The following is an 18,583-nucleotide window of genomic DNA, read 5'->3' as shown; positions in this document are numbered from 1 at the left end:
GTTGACTTCAATACTACTCCTGCAAAAAGCTTAACCTTAATTTAAAACACAGTAGAATTTTAAGTTTTAATTTTTATTAAATTTTAATTTTTATTAGTACAGTTAAACATAAACTCTTCTCTGCCATAGAGTAAATCTAAAAATAAACTGATTAGACACTGTCAAAAAAAAAAAAAAACAAAAAAACATCCATCAATTTATGAACTGATGACAATGATTTGACATTCCACTTTTCCAGCTGGCAAGGTCCTGCAAATGCTAAATAACAGATATGGACCTCTCTGAGGAAAGTATAGGTCTATGGCTACTGAATCCAAGTCAGCTGTACATAACCAGCTACCTTCTAAATCACTCTGTGCGTGTCACTATTGTGTTTATTATCTAGTCAATAACCAGAGGATACCTGGCAATTGAACAGCCAGGATTTGGGGGCAGTATATTTTTCGTACATGCCCCTCAACACAGCTCAGCGTACGTGTCAAATACAAACCTCAAAACTATTTTCCTCTGACTAAAGAAAAAGCAAGCCCGCCATAGACAGCATTGTTAGGTGTCCCGGTGTGTTTATTGTTGGGTAACTTTCCCAGAGGAAGAGCAATGAAAGGGAGTGCCCGGGTTAAGAGAGGGCAGCAGTTGAGCACCTGAGCATTCATCTCTGCTATTAAAACCTGGGAGCAGCGTTTAAGCCCCGTAGCCTCTTTTCGGCGCCCCGTTCGGTTCGCAGGCAGGCTGCACGGCAGCACTCAGTGCTGAGCAATACGACCAACGCCCCTGCGGGCCCACAGTGAACACCCAGCTGCAGGAGGCCCCGGCAGCCGGGTCCCGGGGCTGTCCCACCCCCGCCGCGGGAAGGAGGGGCCCCGGGGCGCGGCGGCCCGACAGCGCTGGGGCGTGCCCGGGCCCGGGGCGGTGCCGCCTTTGCCGCCTCTGGAGCAGCAGCGGCCGTGCCGGGAGTGGCTGTCGGGAAGGCCGTGCAGTGTGTCTGTCAGTGAGTTTGTGGCACGGGCAGCCATGCGGCCCTGGAGGCTTCTTCTTTTTCCGGTGCTCCTCGCCGTCCTGGTCTCCGTCAGAGGTGAGGAGGGCTGGGAGCGCTCCCCTGCCCTGAGCCCCGGGGGCGGCGGCCGAGCGCTGCCGCTCCGCACGGGGCCGAGGCAGCGGTGCTGCGGGGCGGCCAAGCGGTCCTGAGAGGGGGCCGGGCGGGTCCCCGGCTAGCCGTGTTTGTCCGTCTGTCCAGACCGGGGTCCAGACCGGGGAAACGGAGCTCTCGAGCTCTCTCCCTCCAGCTTTTTTTTTTCTTTTTTTTTTCTTTTTTTTTTTTTTTTCCTCCTTCTTCTTTCTTATTTAACTCGCTAGAAAATTCCCGCCTTGCGCACTGGAGGCTGACTGGTTTATCATCTGCGGCGAATAGGCAGTCCTCGCCCCAGTAGGGCCCTTGGGTGCAGGGTGGTCCTCGAAGGAGGTTCGAAGAGGGTTTCGGGTCCTGGGGAGCTCGGCTAGAGCGCAGCTTCCATTTTAGGAAAGAAAGCGGAGTTACGGCAGTCCCAGGGCATCGATAGTTACTCACCAGAAAGTCTGCTGTCACACGACAGCGTTTAAAAAATAATTCTGGTAAAACCGCGGCGTGAAACACACTGGTATGTTTTCTAAGAAGCTTCTCGTTGCTTCAGGGACGACTTTACTGAAATCTGATCAAAAAAGTCTGTATGTAATAGCACATTAGTATTTGATAAAAAGAAACAGTTAGGGTTGGAGAAAGTAGTGAAGTCCCCAGTAGGGAGGGTTTTTTTCCAGGCGGAGGAGTGCTGAACTGCAATATGAGTCCAAACTGTCATTTCCCATTTGTATGACTTGGTTTTTTTTTCAGGTACTTCATAAAAGCGACACCTCAAATCTTAAATGTCTACTTCACTGTAAAAGAGAAGGAAAAAATGCATGTTCCTAACATTGAGTGGAAGCTGTAGATAGTGCACACACGATACCAGATAAGCAGTTTGACGGCAAGGCTGATTGAATTCAGTTGTGTTGTGGCCCTATTGTGGTCTTGATTTGCAGGTTGTAGAAAAGCTGAACTCTTGGAAAAATAGTACAATTTTACAGAAACCACCTTTAAAACTGATAGATGACTCAGGCTGCTTACATTTGTCATCTTACTACTGGTGTGGAAAGCTTTCTCCTCTACTTGTGCATGCAGTCCTCATGATCATGGACAGCAAGATCTTTGCTGTGATGCTCTTAACACATGAAAGTATTTGGGGTGACTGAGAAACAGTCTTCCTAAACTGTTTGCCAAGAGGTATGGAATTGAAAAGAGATGTCTGGATTGTGTTTTACTGAAAGGAAGGTGCACAACAACTGCCTCTAAGGGATTTTATTTTTAAATTCTGAGGAAAATGATACTAGAGTTTAAGCTAATAACTTTTAGAAAGCCGGTTAATTTATATGAGTAGTGGTTAATGTCAATAATGCAATCTGAGTAGATAGGTTATAATTAGTTTGGACACTTTTTCCTTAAACAAAATGTGTAAGAATTTGAGAACTGCTGAGAATGTCAGCCTGCAGAGGGTGGGGCCCTCCAGGGGAATTTCAGATTTGTGCTCATTCAGTTGTAAATGACAAAAGCAAAACGTGAATTACATGTTTTTGAAAAACTTAATTTCACTGTTGGTGGGCTGTCTGTAGTCTGAATTTTATAGAACTGCTATAGTAAGTTAAGGGTCTTGCTTTATCAGCAGTTCAGCTGTCATGCAATTGTGTGGAGTTGAGTGGTTTCACTGGGACTGCCTACTTTGATGATTCAAGCAATCAAATCTGTACTCTGGACTGATGACTTCATACAGGATCATCCATCTTAGGCACAGGAAAGTTGCCAGTGTTAAATCAATATTCAAAATATCAACAAGGATTTGAATCTATTATTAAGCAAGGGTGAACTGTGTTATTTTAGCTTAATTAGAGAAAGAGCTCACAGTTTTAACTTCAGAGCTGCTATTTAAGTGTTATTTTGTGTGTCAAGTATGAACTTTGCCAGCCTGGCAAAGCTGGAATTGAGATACCACTGGGGCTATATCCATAGGAAAGTTGAATGCATGTTTTTATATCACCAGTGTCTATAGGCAGAGTGACAACATGCCCCTGGTGAGGAGCGGGATCTCTGTTTCTCTCCATCCTTCTTTTGGTCTGGTGCCCATTGAGGGCTGCACAGAGAGATTCAGCTTGATAAGTCAGCAAATGACTAATCTGCATTGAATTTGCTCTGCAGAGTGTTTGATGGGTGTTCCTGCCAGCACAAGGGAGTGGCAGGGCATAGCATGGGAGAGTGGAAATGAGGTAGGGGCAGGAGGCTTCCTGCTGTGGCTGGCTGTGACGTGTGAGACCAACTCAGCCATCTTATACCTGCAAAATCATCAGGTTAGCCCGGTGTCTAATGTGAGGCCTGTTGTTTTCAAAATACAATGCAGCATGACTTCTGTACAATGTGTATGAAGACCATAGCAGATGAAGAATCAAACAAACGAAAAAGCCTTTCATGATACTCCCATACATGGACTTTATTATCTTAGAGGTCTAAACCAGCCTCAGTGATTCTCTGTGATTCTGTGCATGACGAGCAGCAAAAAACTGCTGCATTCAGACACAAGGCTCAAAAGTCTCTCTTATCTGCTGTAGAAAGATCAAGGCATTAGAAGCTGTCTGTTTACTGAGGACCTGGAGTTTGGGCAGGGATATATGATTTAAGTATCTGTTGGAAGAACTGGGTAGAGCTTGTTGATTGAAACACAGCTGCCACAGGACAACTGGAGGTGAGCAAAATACAGCCTGGAAAATGAGGTACCCGTGTGTTAAGATCAGTAGCCTGGGGTGAAGTGCAGGTGGAGATCTCTTCTTTCTAAGACCTCTGTAATTAGAGAGCCCAGGGCAAGGGAGGGAGACATTTGTGCTCCTGACTTCTTGCTGAGGCAACTCAGTGTTGAGAGAGATGACTAGTTGGATGAAAGATGGTGAAATGATCCTGTCTGTAATCCAGTAGATGGAGCTTTCAGCTGGGACAGGGAGGTGCTGCAGGGACTCCTGGAGACTGACTTCTGCTTTGTGGGCTCTGGAGTTGTTTGCCTGTTCGATCTGATTTTAAAAACCCTAACAAAACCAGTATTTAGCCAACAAACCACCACATAGTTTTCATTTCAGCAGCAGTGCTAGAGTGCATACATGGCAGCATGAACTTTAAAAATGCAGCACTTGTTTCGCCATCTATTTTCTCTAATGTGAAACAGCTAATAATTTTTTATGTGGTGTTACATAAAATGGCCACTGCACTGTTATATCAAAATGATGTCACTGCAACAATCCTTAGGTTTTCCTTAAGCTGTAACTCTTAGTTACAGTAATTTGACTTGGCAAGAGTTAGGTGTGACTCAGCCTACTGCCATCTAGCCAAGACCAATTTCAGTATTTTCCTGATGTTACTCTGGTTCATATGATTGGGTCGCCTGTGCTCGAGACTGCTTTAACTCTTGCTGTCTTCAACTTCTCATTGCAATCATCTTGAATTTCATCAGGTGTCAGCTGTGTTAGAAAATGCAATGATAGTAGTAGTCAGTGGTTAAGATCATTTTGGCAGGAGCATTCCACTTTCTTCTAGCCTTCTGCAAACTGCTTTTGCATGCTCTGGCACAGGAACCTGCTCTTTGGAGTATAGTAAAAATCTTTTAGGAGAATGTTATGAGCAAAACAGTCTCAGCTCATGGAACTTCTACTTAAATTAGTGTACTGTCAGTTAGTGCAAACTTCTAATCATGGGTTTGAGAACTGAGAGAAAAAGAATTGATCTGTCAAGCCCTAAAGGACCTCCCTCTTCCCTACTTTAATTTTAAGCCCAAACAACCCTACCCACTCTATATCATCTTCCCTGGTTTCCACTGCAGGTTATGCTCAGCCCATCTTCTGCTCCTTTGCTGGGGTAACATGCGGAGCAAGAAGGTTGCAATGTGCTTAGTGGTGTCTTTCTGCTGCTCCTTCATGCTGATCTTCCTCTGCTCCTCTTTGCCCTTCTGTGTCCCACCCACTATGAGGGTCACTTGTGGTCCCTCAGGGCTGTCAGTGTTCTGTTGTGGGTAGCCGTGGTGTGAGTGGCCACGTTCCCTCAGAGGTATCTTTGCCACAACACCTCCAGGATGGCTTCTGTTGGCGTGGAACCTCTGCTGCCCAGAGCACATCTACAGCCACGTGTTCCCTCTCCAGTCTCCCTCTGTGAGTCTCAAACCATGTCTTCTTGTATCTCCCGTTCTTGCCGGCTGACTCCCTATGTGTGCTCCAGCAGGAGTACTCTGTGCTCCTGAGACCAGTTGAAGGTTGGTTTTGATGGGGTTTAGGATTTTAACTTCTGTTTCTTTCCCTCATGGAATTTTGTCCCATCTGCCACTAAGAAACCATAACTACTGATACCTAGGAGATATGAAAGAGGTTTCCACAGGAAGGGTGCAGCTGGCTGCTCTCTTAGCTGGGGGATTTCTCCTGGAGGGTCAGAGATACCATGAGAATCGGGCTGGGGAAAAAGGGGCTGGGGTGACTCCTAGCCCTCTTGCTCTCTTGACTTTGGAGGAGGATGGTCGAGCTTTGGAGGATGCTGCTTGGTGGGGCAATTCACTGCCAGAGCCCAGCCCTGCCTGGTTTTCTCCTGCCATGGAGAGCATGAGAGGAGCCATTGAACTGGGACCTTATTGGCACACTGCCGCACTGGAAAGAACCCTTGCGATCTGCTTGGGTGGCCCAGGGGGAAAAAAGAAAAGAAGCGGAAAGACCTCAACGCTCTCCCCCTTCCTGAAGGGTGTGTCTCCCTGGCTGCATAGGGCAGCTGCTGCAGAGGAGCCGCTGCCCAGTCCTGCTGCTTTCTGCTGCTGCCTGGGGCTTTTTCGCTGCACTCTAACCCGCACCCCCTGCCTGCTGGGACACCCCATGGCGCCTGCAACAGCTGCAGAGTTTGTGTTACCTCTTGCTTGCTACCCCTTTCTGCCATCCAGCCCACCCACCATGATGGCGTGAGGGAGAGGCGGCCGAGCCCGCGCCACAGCGCCCCCTGCAGGCGCGGGGGAGTGCACGGCCCCGCGGTGCCCAGTGCGGGGCGGCAGCGCCCCTGGGGGCCGTGAGCGGAACTGCAGCGAGGGGAAGCACTGCGGCCGAGAAGGGCTCATGGGTTTGTGGCTCTGGTTGTGGCTGCTGGTGTGGTTGTTTGTTTGTCGGGTTATATATATACACTAGTAAAGGAAGAACTGTTATTCCTTTTCTTGTATCTTTTCCTGAAATCCCCTTAATTTCAAAGTTATAATAATTCAGAGGGAAGGGGGTCATATTCTCCATTCCCGCCTCCCTTGGTAGACACCTGTCTTTCAAACCAAGACAGCTGTGCGCTAGCAGTGTCAGTGCCACTGTGACATGATTGTAAGTGGCACAGGGCAGTTCACGGCCTCTTCCCAGACAGGGCAGCCTGCTGCTGAAACCCTGCCAAGTTCATCTCCTGCACTTTCATTGACCAATGCAGTAGAATCACAGGATGGTTTGGGTTGGAAGAGCCCTTAAAGATCCTGTAGTTCAAACGTCCTGATATGGGCCTGGACACAACCATGGGATCAGGTTGCTCAAAGCCCCTTCCAACCTGAACACTTCCAGGAATGGATCATCCATGCAACATGTTCTTGAGCAACATGTACTCAGGAATTGTTTGGGCATAAATCTTCAAATACTTACATCTTGTGTCTCCAAAACATGTGCCATGGTTTTGGATTAAATTAAGACTATTTATGGGACATAACAGCACATATCTAATTCTTTATCATTTTTCAAAGGCCACCTAGTAGGTTATTCCTGGTCCTCAAGTGATAAGGACTTCTTCCTTAGGGATTTCAATTGCTGCAGGAGGATAGACACAACTTTGTGTCCTAATTCTGGTGTCCCAAGGGCTGGCTGGTACTTTGTCACCCAGCTGAAATTGAGATAAATGGCTTTCTGCGGGACTGCTATGATGAGTTCCTACATTTGTGTTAACTGGCTCCTCTCCAGCTTCACAGAGTTCACATTCCCTCTTCCTGGAGTGCAGTTTCAAGTGAGACATTGTACAGTTCTACCTTTCCAGATGCCAGGGGATTAGAAGGAATATGATACACCTTCTCTGCTCCACAATCTTCCCCTCATTCTTCGACAGCTGTGGTTTTGAAATGATTGCTGCTAAGACTAGCCAAGGCTACATTCCATCATGCCAACACACACATATGTTTGTTGCACCTAGAATGACACTTACATTGTCTTTCCAAGTAGAAAATCTTCTAGCAACTCCTGTCTGACTTTGCTGCTGCATAGACTAGTGGTATGAAGATAAAGGGGGCTGATCTACTTGCCAGGCTTCTTCAAACTTCCTTTTCTTCCATCATATTTACTGTTTCAACATTCGTACTTTTCATGCATATCCTATTATTCTGCTGATTTCACACTCTCTGTGTGCTTGCACTATGGCTTGCTGAGAACACTAAGCTTTGTTTTCTCCCTTAGTACATGAACATAATTTTCATGGACCTACCTGGCTAAAAATAGCTTTCTTTTGTGCCCACACCGTAAGCCTCTGCTGGCAAGTCTGGCAAACTGATCAGCCTGGTTACCATTTCTTAAATTGCCTTTGAATTTCAGATATTCTTATTTACATCATGTGTTCAAGTAGATGTTTCTCTCAGTAGCTGTTTTATTACTTTCTATTCATCTGATGTTGAAAATGGTTTTCCTCACTGCTGCTGATTAACACAATTCCAGTCTTGGAGCCATTTCTGCACTGCCTTAGTGATCACTCAGGAGGCTGTGTGTATGTATTCTCAGAGCCACTGGGGCTCCCAAGGATGTTCTAAGGTGAACAAAGACCATTACTTCTGCAAATTCATGGCAGCATCTTCAGCGTATAACCTGTTGTACACTGGGGCATTTTATAGCTGGAGGAGTTTAGCCTTCATGTTGATTTACTGGTTTCAGATTAATCAGTTCAGATTGGGGAAAGACAAAGATTACCTGGTGCCCATTACTTAGTACTGTTTTGAAGAGTTTTCCTTCAATCAATATATCATCAATACCATGGAAAAATTCTCCAGGGGTGTTACCTTGAGCCTTTGTGGATGGTGCCATGGAAGATGGTAGGGCTACATTTCTACCCCTTGTAACAGGCAGTTCAGATATATTATAGACCATTCCAGGTGAAGGCGGACCCAAAGCTAGTGTTTGGAAGGTTGCTTGGTATCACACAAGGTAGTTTTAGTTTATTTTTGATTTAAAAAATCATTGCTCTATATGTTTGTAAATTCTAGTCTGGAAAAGATTTCCCAGCTTGCTGCAGAAAATTTGTTGCTCCTTCCTCAGGTGCAGTTTTCACCTGTTGAAAATAAATGCATTGATAGTCATCACAAACTTGTTTTAAACTGGTTTAATCTCTGCATTTGATGTGAAGCCCAGAATAATAAGATCCAGAAGACTTTTTTTACAGAGAATTCAAACAAGTCATAAGGCAAATTCCTGTGAAAGTCCAAGAACTTGTTTCTTTGTGGTGTAAGACCTGTTGAGAATAGTTTTTCTAAATACTGGACAGGTTTTTTTAAATGTAGAACAGTGCCTTTAAAAATATATAGTTGACATGTCAAATGCAGGAGTAACTCAAACATGTTTTAAGAAAAATATAATTTTGGAAGAAAACATTTACATTTGAAGTCAGATCTGATCACACAATATCACTGGCCGGACAACAAATTTACTCTGTGAACGTTTCAGCCACTTGTGAGGTGTCCACATGCTATAAACATCTAAAAATTGCATCCTTAACAGTACTTGACTGGGGCAGTGGTTAGTTGCCAGATGTTAATTCTGCTCTACTTTTGTCGTAGCTTGCATCCTGTAAAACTCCCATTTTAAGTCTCTTCTTGCATCCAGATTTTTCACAGGAAATGGTATCCATTTCTTGATGTAAAGTATCCACAAAGCTCATTTCACTCTGAGCCCAAGAGTTTTAATAATGGTAAAATCAAACTTTGTTTTTAGGATAGCAGTTGTTATTTTATTGGTTAAAAGTTAAACTCAATATACAAGTTAATCTTTCCATGAAATAGAAGTTATTTTTGATTGAACGCCCATAATTTTAATTGGTAAAAATCTAATCTTAATTATAAAATTGTCTTTGCATGCCTTTTTGCTCAACCACAGAAAAATGTTGCTTGTGTATTTGCTGTTCGTGAAGAAATCTAGGATTCTGAGGATAACATAAAGAGAAAATTTTTTAAACTCTGATATTTCCAGGAAAGCAAATCCAAGTGATAGTGTTAGAATTATTGTTTTTATAACTGGCACAAAAATATTACACTCTAAACCTTCTCTTTCTGGAAAAAGTGCAGTTAGAGTGTTTAGACTTATATTTTACCACCACTTTTTTTGTTCCCTTTGATTCGGAGGAGAAGAGTAACCCATGTGAAGAGGAAAGGAACTAGTGGTGATAGTAGCAGTAGTGAGATGTGGTGAATAACAAGTGAGGTGAATGTGTTGGGAAGTATACAGTGTTTATTAGAGCTGATGCTATTGTTGGACAAACCAGACTAGAGTCACACAAGTCCCTGTTAAACTTAGAAAGAAGTTTTGGGATAAGCTTTGAGGGAGGGGCTTGGAGAAGCTTGTGCAGAAAGCTTTTAGATAAGGCTGTCTTTTTTTACGTTTTATATCAATATCTTTCAATCTGCCGATTCTTCCCTCACCTCCAGCTACCCATACCTGTCTGTATTTTTTTCTCTTCAACACCAGAAATGCCTTCCTGCCTACTCTGTGTTTCTCATTCTATCCTGGATGCCAGGCATCTTGCAATTTGATCCCAAATTCAGTAGGTACTTCACTGTCTATTCCCTGCTCTCTCCCTCCCCCAATGTTGCAAATGGTTATTGAGACATCTATCTTCACCTCAGAGCTGTTGCTGCTGATCTTAGCCAGCAAGTTTGCAATCCAATTTACAATATTCTTCTCCACTGTTCTCACACAAAACTGTCAGCTTTCCTTTTTTCTAATTTGGCCTTCTGTGAATGTCAGCTCTTTTCTTTGTATACTAAACAGAGATGTGGACCTTTTTTCCCCAGACTTCAGGGGATTCTAAAGCTTATGGCCATAGTGAGCCGACAATCCTCTGTATCCAGTTTTCTCCTTCTTTCTCCTCTTCCTCTTCCCTGTCAGTGTTGCTGCTACTCCTATCCCTTGGACATTGCCATTGTACCTTTGTCACTGGCTCCATTGCCAGTGTATTCTGGCACAACTCCTTCAGCTTGCAATTCTTACCTGTCCTCTATCCATTCCCATTGCTTTCCTGTGGTGTTCTTTGAAATGATTAAATTTCTAACAAATGAGAAAATTTATATTGCAGACTGAAGTCTGGCATGTGTAATGGCAGCCTGCAAGTGATTAACACTGGAATGTAAAATCTAGTTTTGTTTTAGGAGGTAATGCAAAATCAAAATTAAGATGATGAAAATAATTCTTAGAGTGGACATAGAGAATTCTTGTTAAAGGTTTTGTTTAAGTATAACCGTAGTACTTTCACAAGATGCACCTGAACTGGAAATGCTTAAAGTTCCACTGTGAATGCATTCTAGCTGTTTTTCTGGGCTCATGAACACACTGAAACTACTAAGAACATAGCCTTGATATGAAAGGGAAGACTTGCCTTTTTCCTCAAGTACTGAAGGATAGGAATTAAACAGGAAAACCTCTTAACCGTCTTTTAAATGAAAAACAAAACTTATGTCATGTTTCTGACTTGCTATATATTTGTGTCAACTCCTATGACTCAAATCGTTGCAAACACTGCACTGAGTCTGGTTTCCTCAACCCACACTTTCCCCACAGGAAACCCTTGTTATAAAACCCAAAGTCTTCCTCTTTCTTTTAGCACAAGAGGTTGTAGCTCGTTTCAAGTACACAGATTGAAAAGGCTGAAGAGTCTTTTTAGCCATAACTGAACAAGCCACAGTGAGTATTAAAAGTCTGGAAAAACAAAGTCAGTTTTACTGTTCAGTTAATGTTTCTGCTTAGATTACAGATTTTGTTTGGACTTTACTATCAGTACACAAACTGTACTGAATAGGTAAGAACTGTGGTGAGGAAGGTAAAAAAAAACAAGCTGTGAAATTGTCATCTTACAAGTGTCAGCAGACGGGAGTTCTGCTTACTGTGACTCTTCTGTGTACTGCTAAAAAAATAACAGTATTTATCTGACTCTGTATGTATTGCAAGTGTATATTTCAAATAAATTTTATTTTAAAGAGGGAATTTATAAATGAAGATCCAAGTTCCATTGATTTATTCAACATAAGTTATAATTAAACTTTTTTCTTTAATCAGAGTGAGGATTATTTTCCAGTCCAACAGTTGAGGTTTTGGGACCAATGCCTATGCCAATCATTACCCAATGTCTGCCAGATCACAAATTTTGGGTTCTTAGTACTTACACATTTTTTGTGCTAAAACTTTACCATGTTTTATCTAGTGCAGATTGCCCTAATCTTTTGGCCCCTGAACCTTGTTGCTATACTTTGTTTTTGCTCTGAGCCCTCTACTACACCAGGATTACGCTTTCTTCCATTTCTCCCTGCCCCAATCTAAGAGGCCACCTGAGATGCAGAGTGTGAGGATGTGGACCAAACAAAATGCTAATGTTTCCCGATTGTTTCTTGTGGAGTGAAGCCTTTATTCTATGATTTTACACACTTTATTGCAGTATAAAGTGTTTTACTGGTTTAGGATGAGAAGAAAAAACACACAGCCCTTGAAGTCATGCCCCAGACATGACACAATTGCCCTGAAAACACTCCTCCCTTTCTCTGCCCTAGATTGGGCAGGGTACTGAGCTGTAGAAATGCATGTGGAGGTTTGACTGCTTGTGGTGTGGCCAGTGTCTTGAGGTACACACTTCTGGCCAAGAGTCTTTGTGGATGCCAGTCAGAAAGATTCTTGTCTAGAACTGCTGAAGCTATTGCTAGATGTAAGTGCAGAAAACCTTGAGAAGTAATGAGACTCTTCAACACTGGGGGAGGTAGAGATGCTGACATACTGGCCCTACCTTTGGGGGATGTTAGGAAAATTTGCAACAGACCCTTGTGGACTGAGAGGAGGGCTGCAAAATGCAGAAGTACAGATTAAATATTTGTGTACATGAGGAGTCCTAGCCAAATTGGGCCATCCTGAATGTGATTTTACACAGGGTTCTTGCAGCTTTCAAATGTTGAATATAACACAATTTGACTAGTCACTGAGACCCACAGTACTGATTACTAGTCATGGTAAAACTTTGGAAAGCGCCTATATTTCTTACCACTTTTCAACTAATCCAGACATTCTTGTGATCAGATTCACTTTATTTATCTATGATGCCAATACTGGGAAGGTTTCCAAGAGGTGTTACAAGGGTTAGGAAGTTAGTTGTCCAGGCATGTATTTTACTATCTGTAAGCTTTTAAGAAATAAACTCAGTATTTATAGGGCCAAGGTGTCCTTTGGTTTCTTTTACCTTACCATGATCAATACCAAAGTGTCCATTAAAATTCCACTACCACATTGAATTGTGATGTAAAATGTGAACTAATATACATTAGCAAAGTTAATATACTTTTATGCTACCAAAACTGATTGATATATTGGTCAGGGAAGGGAACTTGCATAACAAGCATAAATGTGAGCCTTGTGGTCAGAATGCAGCTGGTTATGGAAATTTAGGGAATGTGAGTAGTAGCTGCAAGGCCTGTCAGCTTTGTGAAAGCTCTAAATCCTGTCTGTTGAACAGCTTAAACTTTGAAGCTGTAGACTGTGAGCAACATGTAATTAGAAAATTTTGGTTAGGTTAGAATCTTAGGCTTATAAAAAAAGAGCTACTAACATTTCTTATGCCAAGACAGAACTTGAAAAGTGTCTGAATGCAAAGCAGGTGTGCAGTGCTTTCTTGATCTTGGTGAGATTTGAGAACAGGTTTTCCTAAGACTGCTGCCGAGCTCCTGATCCAAGCCCATGACCACGGAGGCATCGATGGAGATCAGAGAGGTCCTGGCCCATTGTGAGCCTCCCTGGAGGAACAGTGGTTACACTGAGACCTGGGAAGAGGGACAGGGGTACTCCTTGCTTGCTCCAGGTTTGAAGGACAGGGCTGGCTTCAGCAGATGCTCTGTTGATGTAAGAGAAGGCAGTGGCAGCAGGGGCCTGGGGCTGGCCTTGGATGACATCAAATAACTTCTTGTTTAATGTACGGAGTGACGTCAGCGTGGTTTTAGGGTTGGTGTGAGGAAGGTGCCCTGAACTCAAGACCAGTTACCTAGAAGGGTGAAAATTTCAGCATGCAGGAGCAAGAACTACACAAGCTTTAAGTAACTAAGGCAAGGCAATTTAATCAAACATCTGTGGCCTTTGTCGAGGATACGCTGCACACAGAGGCAGACAAGCCCGTGCTTCTGTCTGCCAGTTGCATGTTGCTTTAGTCCCTGAATTGACACAAAAGGTAACTTAGTAATAATTTAAATGCTCACTAATTTTAGTAATGCATTTATGTTTGGTAAGGTCAGGTACATAGGTGAAATAGCAATTAGCATAGTATATGCGCTTGCAGTTTTGATTTGTGGTCAAGTCCTCCTGAAGTTACAGGTAAGAAAAAAAATGAACAAAAAATCAAATAAATTCGTCCAATGACTTTTGACTACTTGCCATGTGGATTCAATACCTTTGTTACATTTTGCAAAACCCTTTTCCTCTGTGTTTCTTTCTGTCCCAGTGCCCCCAAAGCTTGTCCTTTGTTGGTGGAAGTGCCATGCTTCCATCACCCAAATATTCTTCTAACAGCGCTTGTTAGTGTAGCTTAGATTTCTGCTTACAAACTTCAGGAGACAGAGCAATGCATTTCAATTCTCATTTGTAAAAAGAAATACAGATGGCCAGAGTGACTTATTTTATCTGTAGTTCTATGACTTTGTAGCACAAGGGTGTCTAGTCCAGTGGCTAGGATTGGCCCATGTCACAGAACATGTGAACAAGAACAGCTGCTGAAGCTGGGGGACATCTCTGGAGCCCTCTCAGTCTCACCCCTTGCTTCAGAAGGGTCATCCACTGCAGGTTGCCCAGGACTGTGGTCAGCTCGGTTTTACTTATTTTGAACATGTGGAGGTGGTATTCTCTGCAGGAAACAACTTTCCCAAAACCATGTGTTACAAACCAGTTTAACAGAGAAGTCCAAAGGAAAGTAAGCCTCTACGAATAAAATGGATTGGACCCAGAAAGGTTTGAAATACATCCAGAAAATGTGATTAAAACCAAATGAGGCTAGATGTTGGTGCCAAAAAGAAATTGATATATTTTATTTAATTGTAAAAGAAGAAGGAAGGGAGGAAGGGTAGGTGTGTGGGGGGACAGGGAGAGAGTGACAGGGCTTTGGCAAAGCATGTCACCCTTCCGGGGCTCACAGTGACCTCTCATTGCTCCCCTCTACCTGGTCTTGGTGGTGAGGGTCCCCCACCACCACCCCATGCTGAAAAATATACAATCCTGTGGATTAATATATGTTTGGGGCAGGTGGGAGTGCCCTTGTGCCTCAGAGGGGACTAGGTTTGACACTGTCCATTGCAGCACTGTGCATCTGTTGCATCAAGCTGCAGTGCTCTGGTGCAGGGTCTGGGCACCCCTTGGGAGGTCTTTGGTGGCCCATGACACCCCTTTCTGCTGTGGATATGCTTTTCCCTCAGCTGGGCTCCTCAGCACAGTGGAGGATGGGAGTTCACTGCCTCTGACCAGATGCTTTATCACTCCACACAGCCCAAACCTTCTTCACCCCTACCCTTTGCTGTGAGGGTCTGTCATCTGATAGCCCTGGGCTGTGGCCCCCTCCCAGAAGATGTTAAGCTTGATCCCTCTGTGAATGCATTTATTCTCTCCCCAAACTTGAATTTACTTTATCTTATCTCTGTCACAGTCCAGGGCCTCAGTCAGAACGTCTGTTCAGGGTGTGGTGGTCTCCTCTGCAGCTTTTGTAACATGGTTTTGCTATGATAGGCAGAGGTCCTTCATGAAGGTGTTTAAGCCATGAATTATAACATAGTCTCCGACAGCATGGAATAATGCTTCAGCTCTTTCCAATCTGCCATCAGTGATGGTGTCTTGGAAGCTCTTTTAATCTTAAGGAGAAGATCTAGAATCTGTGGCTTCTCAGTCTGATGTTGTTTTGCCACTGAGTGCTATCACCAAACATCCTGCTAGCTGCAGTTTGGAGGGAAAGTGGTCACATCCATTATGGGCATGGAGAATTACAAACTGTAAGAAATGAACCAGACTGCAGTAGACAACTCATCCCTGGTTGGGTTGTGATTAACATGTCATATATTTGCTTTTATTCTCGCTATCAGATTGAAGGGACCCACAGAGTTCTTAGTTTTGCATAGTTCTCTTTTACCCCTTGTTATAAGCAGCTCAGCATTTGGCAGGACCGGTGCCATCATGTTAGTTTTCTAGCTTTGCAGCTGACTCTGTTCTTCTGTGTGCTTTCTGCTGATTTAGAGCTATTCATTCTGTCCTCTTATTCCTGTGTCAAATCCTCTCCTGGAAAACTGCCTATAGTGTATAAGAGCTCTAAGAGCTCCATTGTAGTTTCCTACTTTCTATAGCTTAAAGTGGCAAAAAGTTAGCAAAAGTTGCCTAGTCCATGGGAAACTTTTAAGCAAGCAAAATTGCCAAAACTGTGCTACAAAATGAGGTTTTTTCTTTCCAAATGCCTTATTTTACCATGTTTTGTTAAAACCCCCTCACAATACTAGCTATTTAAATAAATAATTTTGAGTCAAAATATGGCTTTGTAGGCTTTTTAAAACTACTGAATTTCCATTTTTGAACAGAAGAAGCAGTAATTCAAATATTAAAGAAGTCTAAAAAGTCTTTACTAGCAGATCAGAAAAAGTTTAGGCCACATAATTGCCTAACTTTTTATGTACTGTGTTTTCAAGATAGGTGCAAATAAAGTAACTTTTCAGGGAAGCAGCTTTTGGATCACTGTGCAAAAAAAATATATCATTATTAGGCTTATCTTATGCATCTCTTTGAAGAAGAAATGAATCTTTTTATTGTTTACAGCAGAGATCTAACTGACTTTATTCCAACTGGTTACATTATTGAATGCTCCAGATGTGCAGAATGCAGACACTTGCCCAGATGTAAAAAATTATCTTTGCTCTTTTTTTGGCTGATTTACAGCTGTTATTCATGTTTGGAGCATATTTATTTTAGGTAGGAAGGGGCTTCATTTGCTAAACAGAATTTTATGCAAAGTTTTTTGTTTTCTCTTGCTCTGCAGAGAAACCAAACTTGAAAAGCAGCATCGATAGGTGGGTACAGGGTTTGAAAAAACAGTGGGATTTAATTTCATGAGACTTGGGGCAGAACTAATTATAAACTGTTGCTTAGCAGTGGGAGTATCAGCATTGCCTGACACAGAGATCTTGTCTGCAAACCTCTGCACTGGCTGAGAGGGAAGAGTACAGTTTTCAGTACTTCAATAGCTGCATACCTGTGTGTACTTTTTATGTTCCAGGTTCTCCATTTAAGGCCTTTAGGGATACAGTCCTTATAGTAAGATATGGAGAACCAAGTCACCCTTCTCCCAGATTTTTTTATAATTAAACTACTCCTCTTGGTTTTCCCTGCATAGGACATTCAAGAAAATAATTGTCTGAATGTGAGATGAGCAGTAAAATACTTTTTTTGTAGGTAACTAATGGTTGGGGGGCAAAACCTGGATTGAAATCAAGTGCTGGTAAGCTTAAAAAACAACTGAAAGGGATGTAGTGTCTATGTTCTCTTAGTCAAAGTGTTTCTTGAAAAAGTTCCAATGTGTTGGCCTTCCTGTGTTTTCTACAGATATTGTTTTTACAGGTTGGGTGTTGAGTATTTCTATTCCTTGTGTTTTCAGTCCCCCGAGAAGGAGGAGCACAAGTCACAGGTGTATAAAATCCAGTTATCCAGTTTTCTTTTTGGAAGTTGCAGAAGCTGTTTTTTGCCTGGTTGCCTGAGAGCTATCTTAATGGCTACAAATATCCTTGTCCTGCAAGAAGGCTGCCAGACCTTGTGCAGACTCTACAGATGTGAAAGGTCTCTTTGAGCTCAAGATTTTTGCATAGCGGCTAAGGAGCAGAGCCAACACAAGTTGGGCAGGTATAGACAGTATGAAATTTGACAAGAACAAGTGCCAGGTTCCATGCCTGGGACAGGATAACCCGGGTTTTCTGTACAAACTGGAGGACAGGAAGCTGGAAAGGAACCTGCAGAAAGAGACCTGAGGGGTTGGGTTGATGGCAAGTTGAACATGAGTCAGCAGTCTGGCAGACAAAAGGGCCTTTTGTGTCCTTGGGTGCATCAGGAGCAGCAGTGGTGGCTGCTCGAGGAGTGATTGTCCCACTCTATTCTGTTCAAGCCCTTGTGTGCAGTTTTAGGTGCCTCAAAGCAATAAAGAGATCAAACTATTACAGCATGTCCAGAGGAGAGTGACCAAGATGATGAAAGGCCTCAAGGGCAAAACTTACTAGGAGTGTCTACAGTCACTTGGTTTGCTCAGCCTGGAGAAGAAAAGGCTGAGGGATGACCACATAACAGCCTTACAGCTTCTTTAAGGGGGCAGCAAAGGGGCATGTGCTGTTCTTCTCTCTGACTACCTCCAATAGGACATAAGGAAATGGAATGAAGCTGCCTCAGGGCAAGTTCAGATTGGACATTAGGAGAGAGTTCTTATCTGAGAGGGTGGTTGGTCACTGGGACAGGAAGGAATTGGGCGTGGAACCAAGCCTGACAGTTCAAGGAATATCTGAATGAGGCTCTTATTCACATGGTTTATTTATAGTTAGTCCTGTGAGGAGCAGGGTGTTGGACTTGGTGATCCTTACGAATCTCTTCTAACTGGGCATATTCTGTGATTGTAAGTCAGCCACTGATGGAGTAGCAGACAATGTCCAGCTGTGGGATGGAGACAAGATGATCTCTGTCACCTGCTCCATAGGCCTACAACTGGAAGGAAGACCTGTTGCAGCATGCAGGCTCTGTGGGTATCCTGTGGTGTGCAAGGCCCTAGGGAGAGAAGGAGGGAAGGAAGCAGAAGAGCCGTGGCATTTTCAGGAAAACAAAATTGAAGCAGTCTATTGCTCAAGTCAGAAAGTTACTTTTGTGGTGATTCATCACAAGTCTCTTTTCTTGGTGTGTCACTATACATGTGACTAATGGAGGAACTTTCCAAAGTTCCTGTTGCCTTCTCAGTGGAATGTGAATGTGAGCAATCTGAGAGCAAGTGACAGATCTTTGCATTCTTATTTGCTTACTCTGATCTCTTGAATTCTCTCTAGTTCCTCAGCTATTCAAAGCCTATGTTTGCTCTTTTTGTTTTAGCTACAGTTTTTACCTCAGCTAACACAAACTATGTTGGTTACTAGGGAGAGATGAGGAGCTGTCTCTTGAGATCCAGGTATTTGAGCTACAGACATGAGAGGAAAATAATGACACTTCTGAAGTATTCTTGAATCTG

General features: G+C 43.2%; 1 protein-coding gene across 1 annotated transcript in view; it reads left to right on the top strand.

Annotated features, from left to right (window-relative positions):
• The first annotated feature begins 769 nt into the window (after positions 1-769).
• Positions 770-18,583, top strand: part of CD99 (CD99 molecule (Xg blood group)) — a 32,680-nt gene continuing 14,866 nt past the window's right edge. The window contains exon 1 of the mRNA XM_063392436.1: positions 770-1,072. Within this exon, the coding sequence (XP_063248506.1) occupies positions 1,012-1,072 (61 nt within the window). The 5' untranslated portion in view covers positions 770-1,011. The remainder of the gene's footprint in view (positions 1,073-18,583) is intronic.

The sequence above is a fragment of the Prinia subflava genome, chromosome 3 (genome assembly GCF_021018805.1).
Source record: "Prinia subflava isolate CZ2003 ecotype Zambia chromosome 3, Cam_Psub_1.2, whole genome shotgun sequence".
In the NCBI taxonomy this organism is placed as follows: domain Eukaryota; kingdom Metazoa; phylum Chordata; class Aves; order Passeriformes; family Cisticolidae; genus Prinia; species Prinia subflava.
Note: the sequence above shows the minus strand (reverse complement) of the source record. Positions and strands in the feature narration are given on the sequence as shown.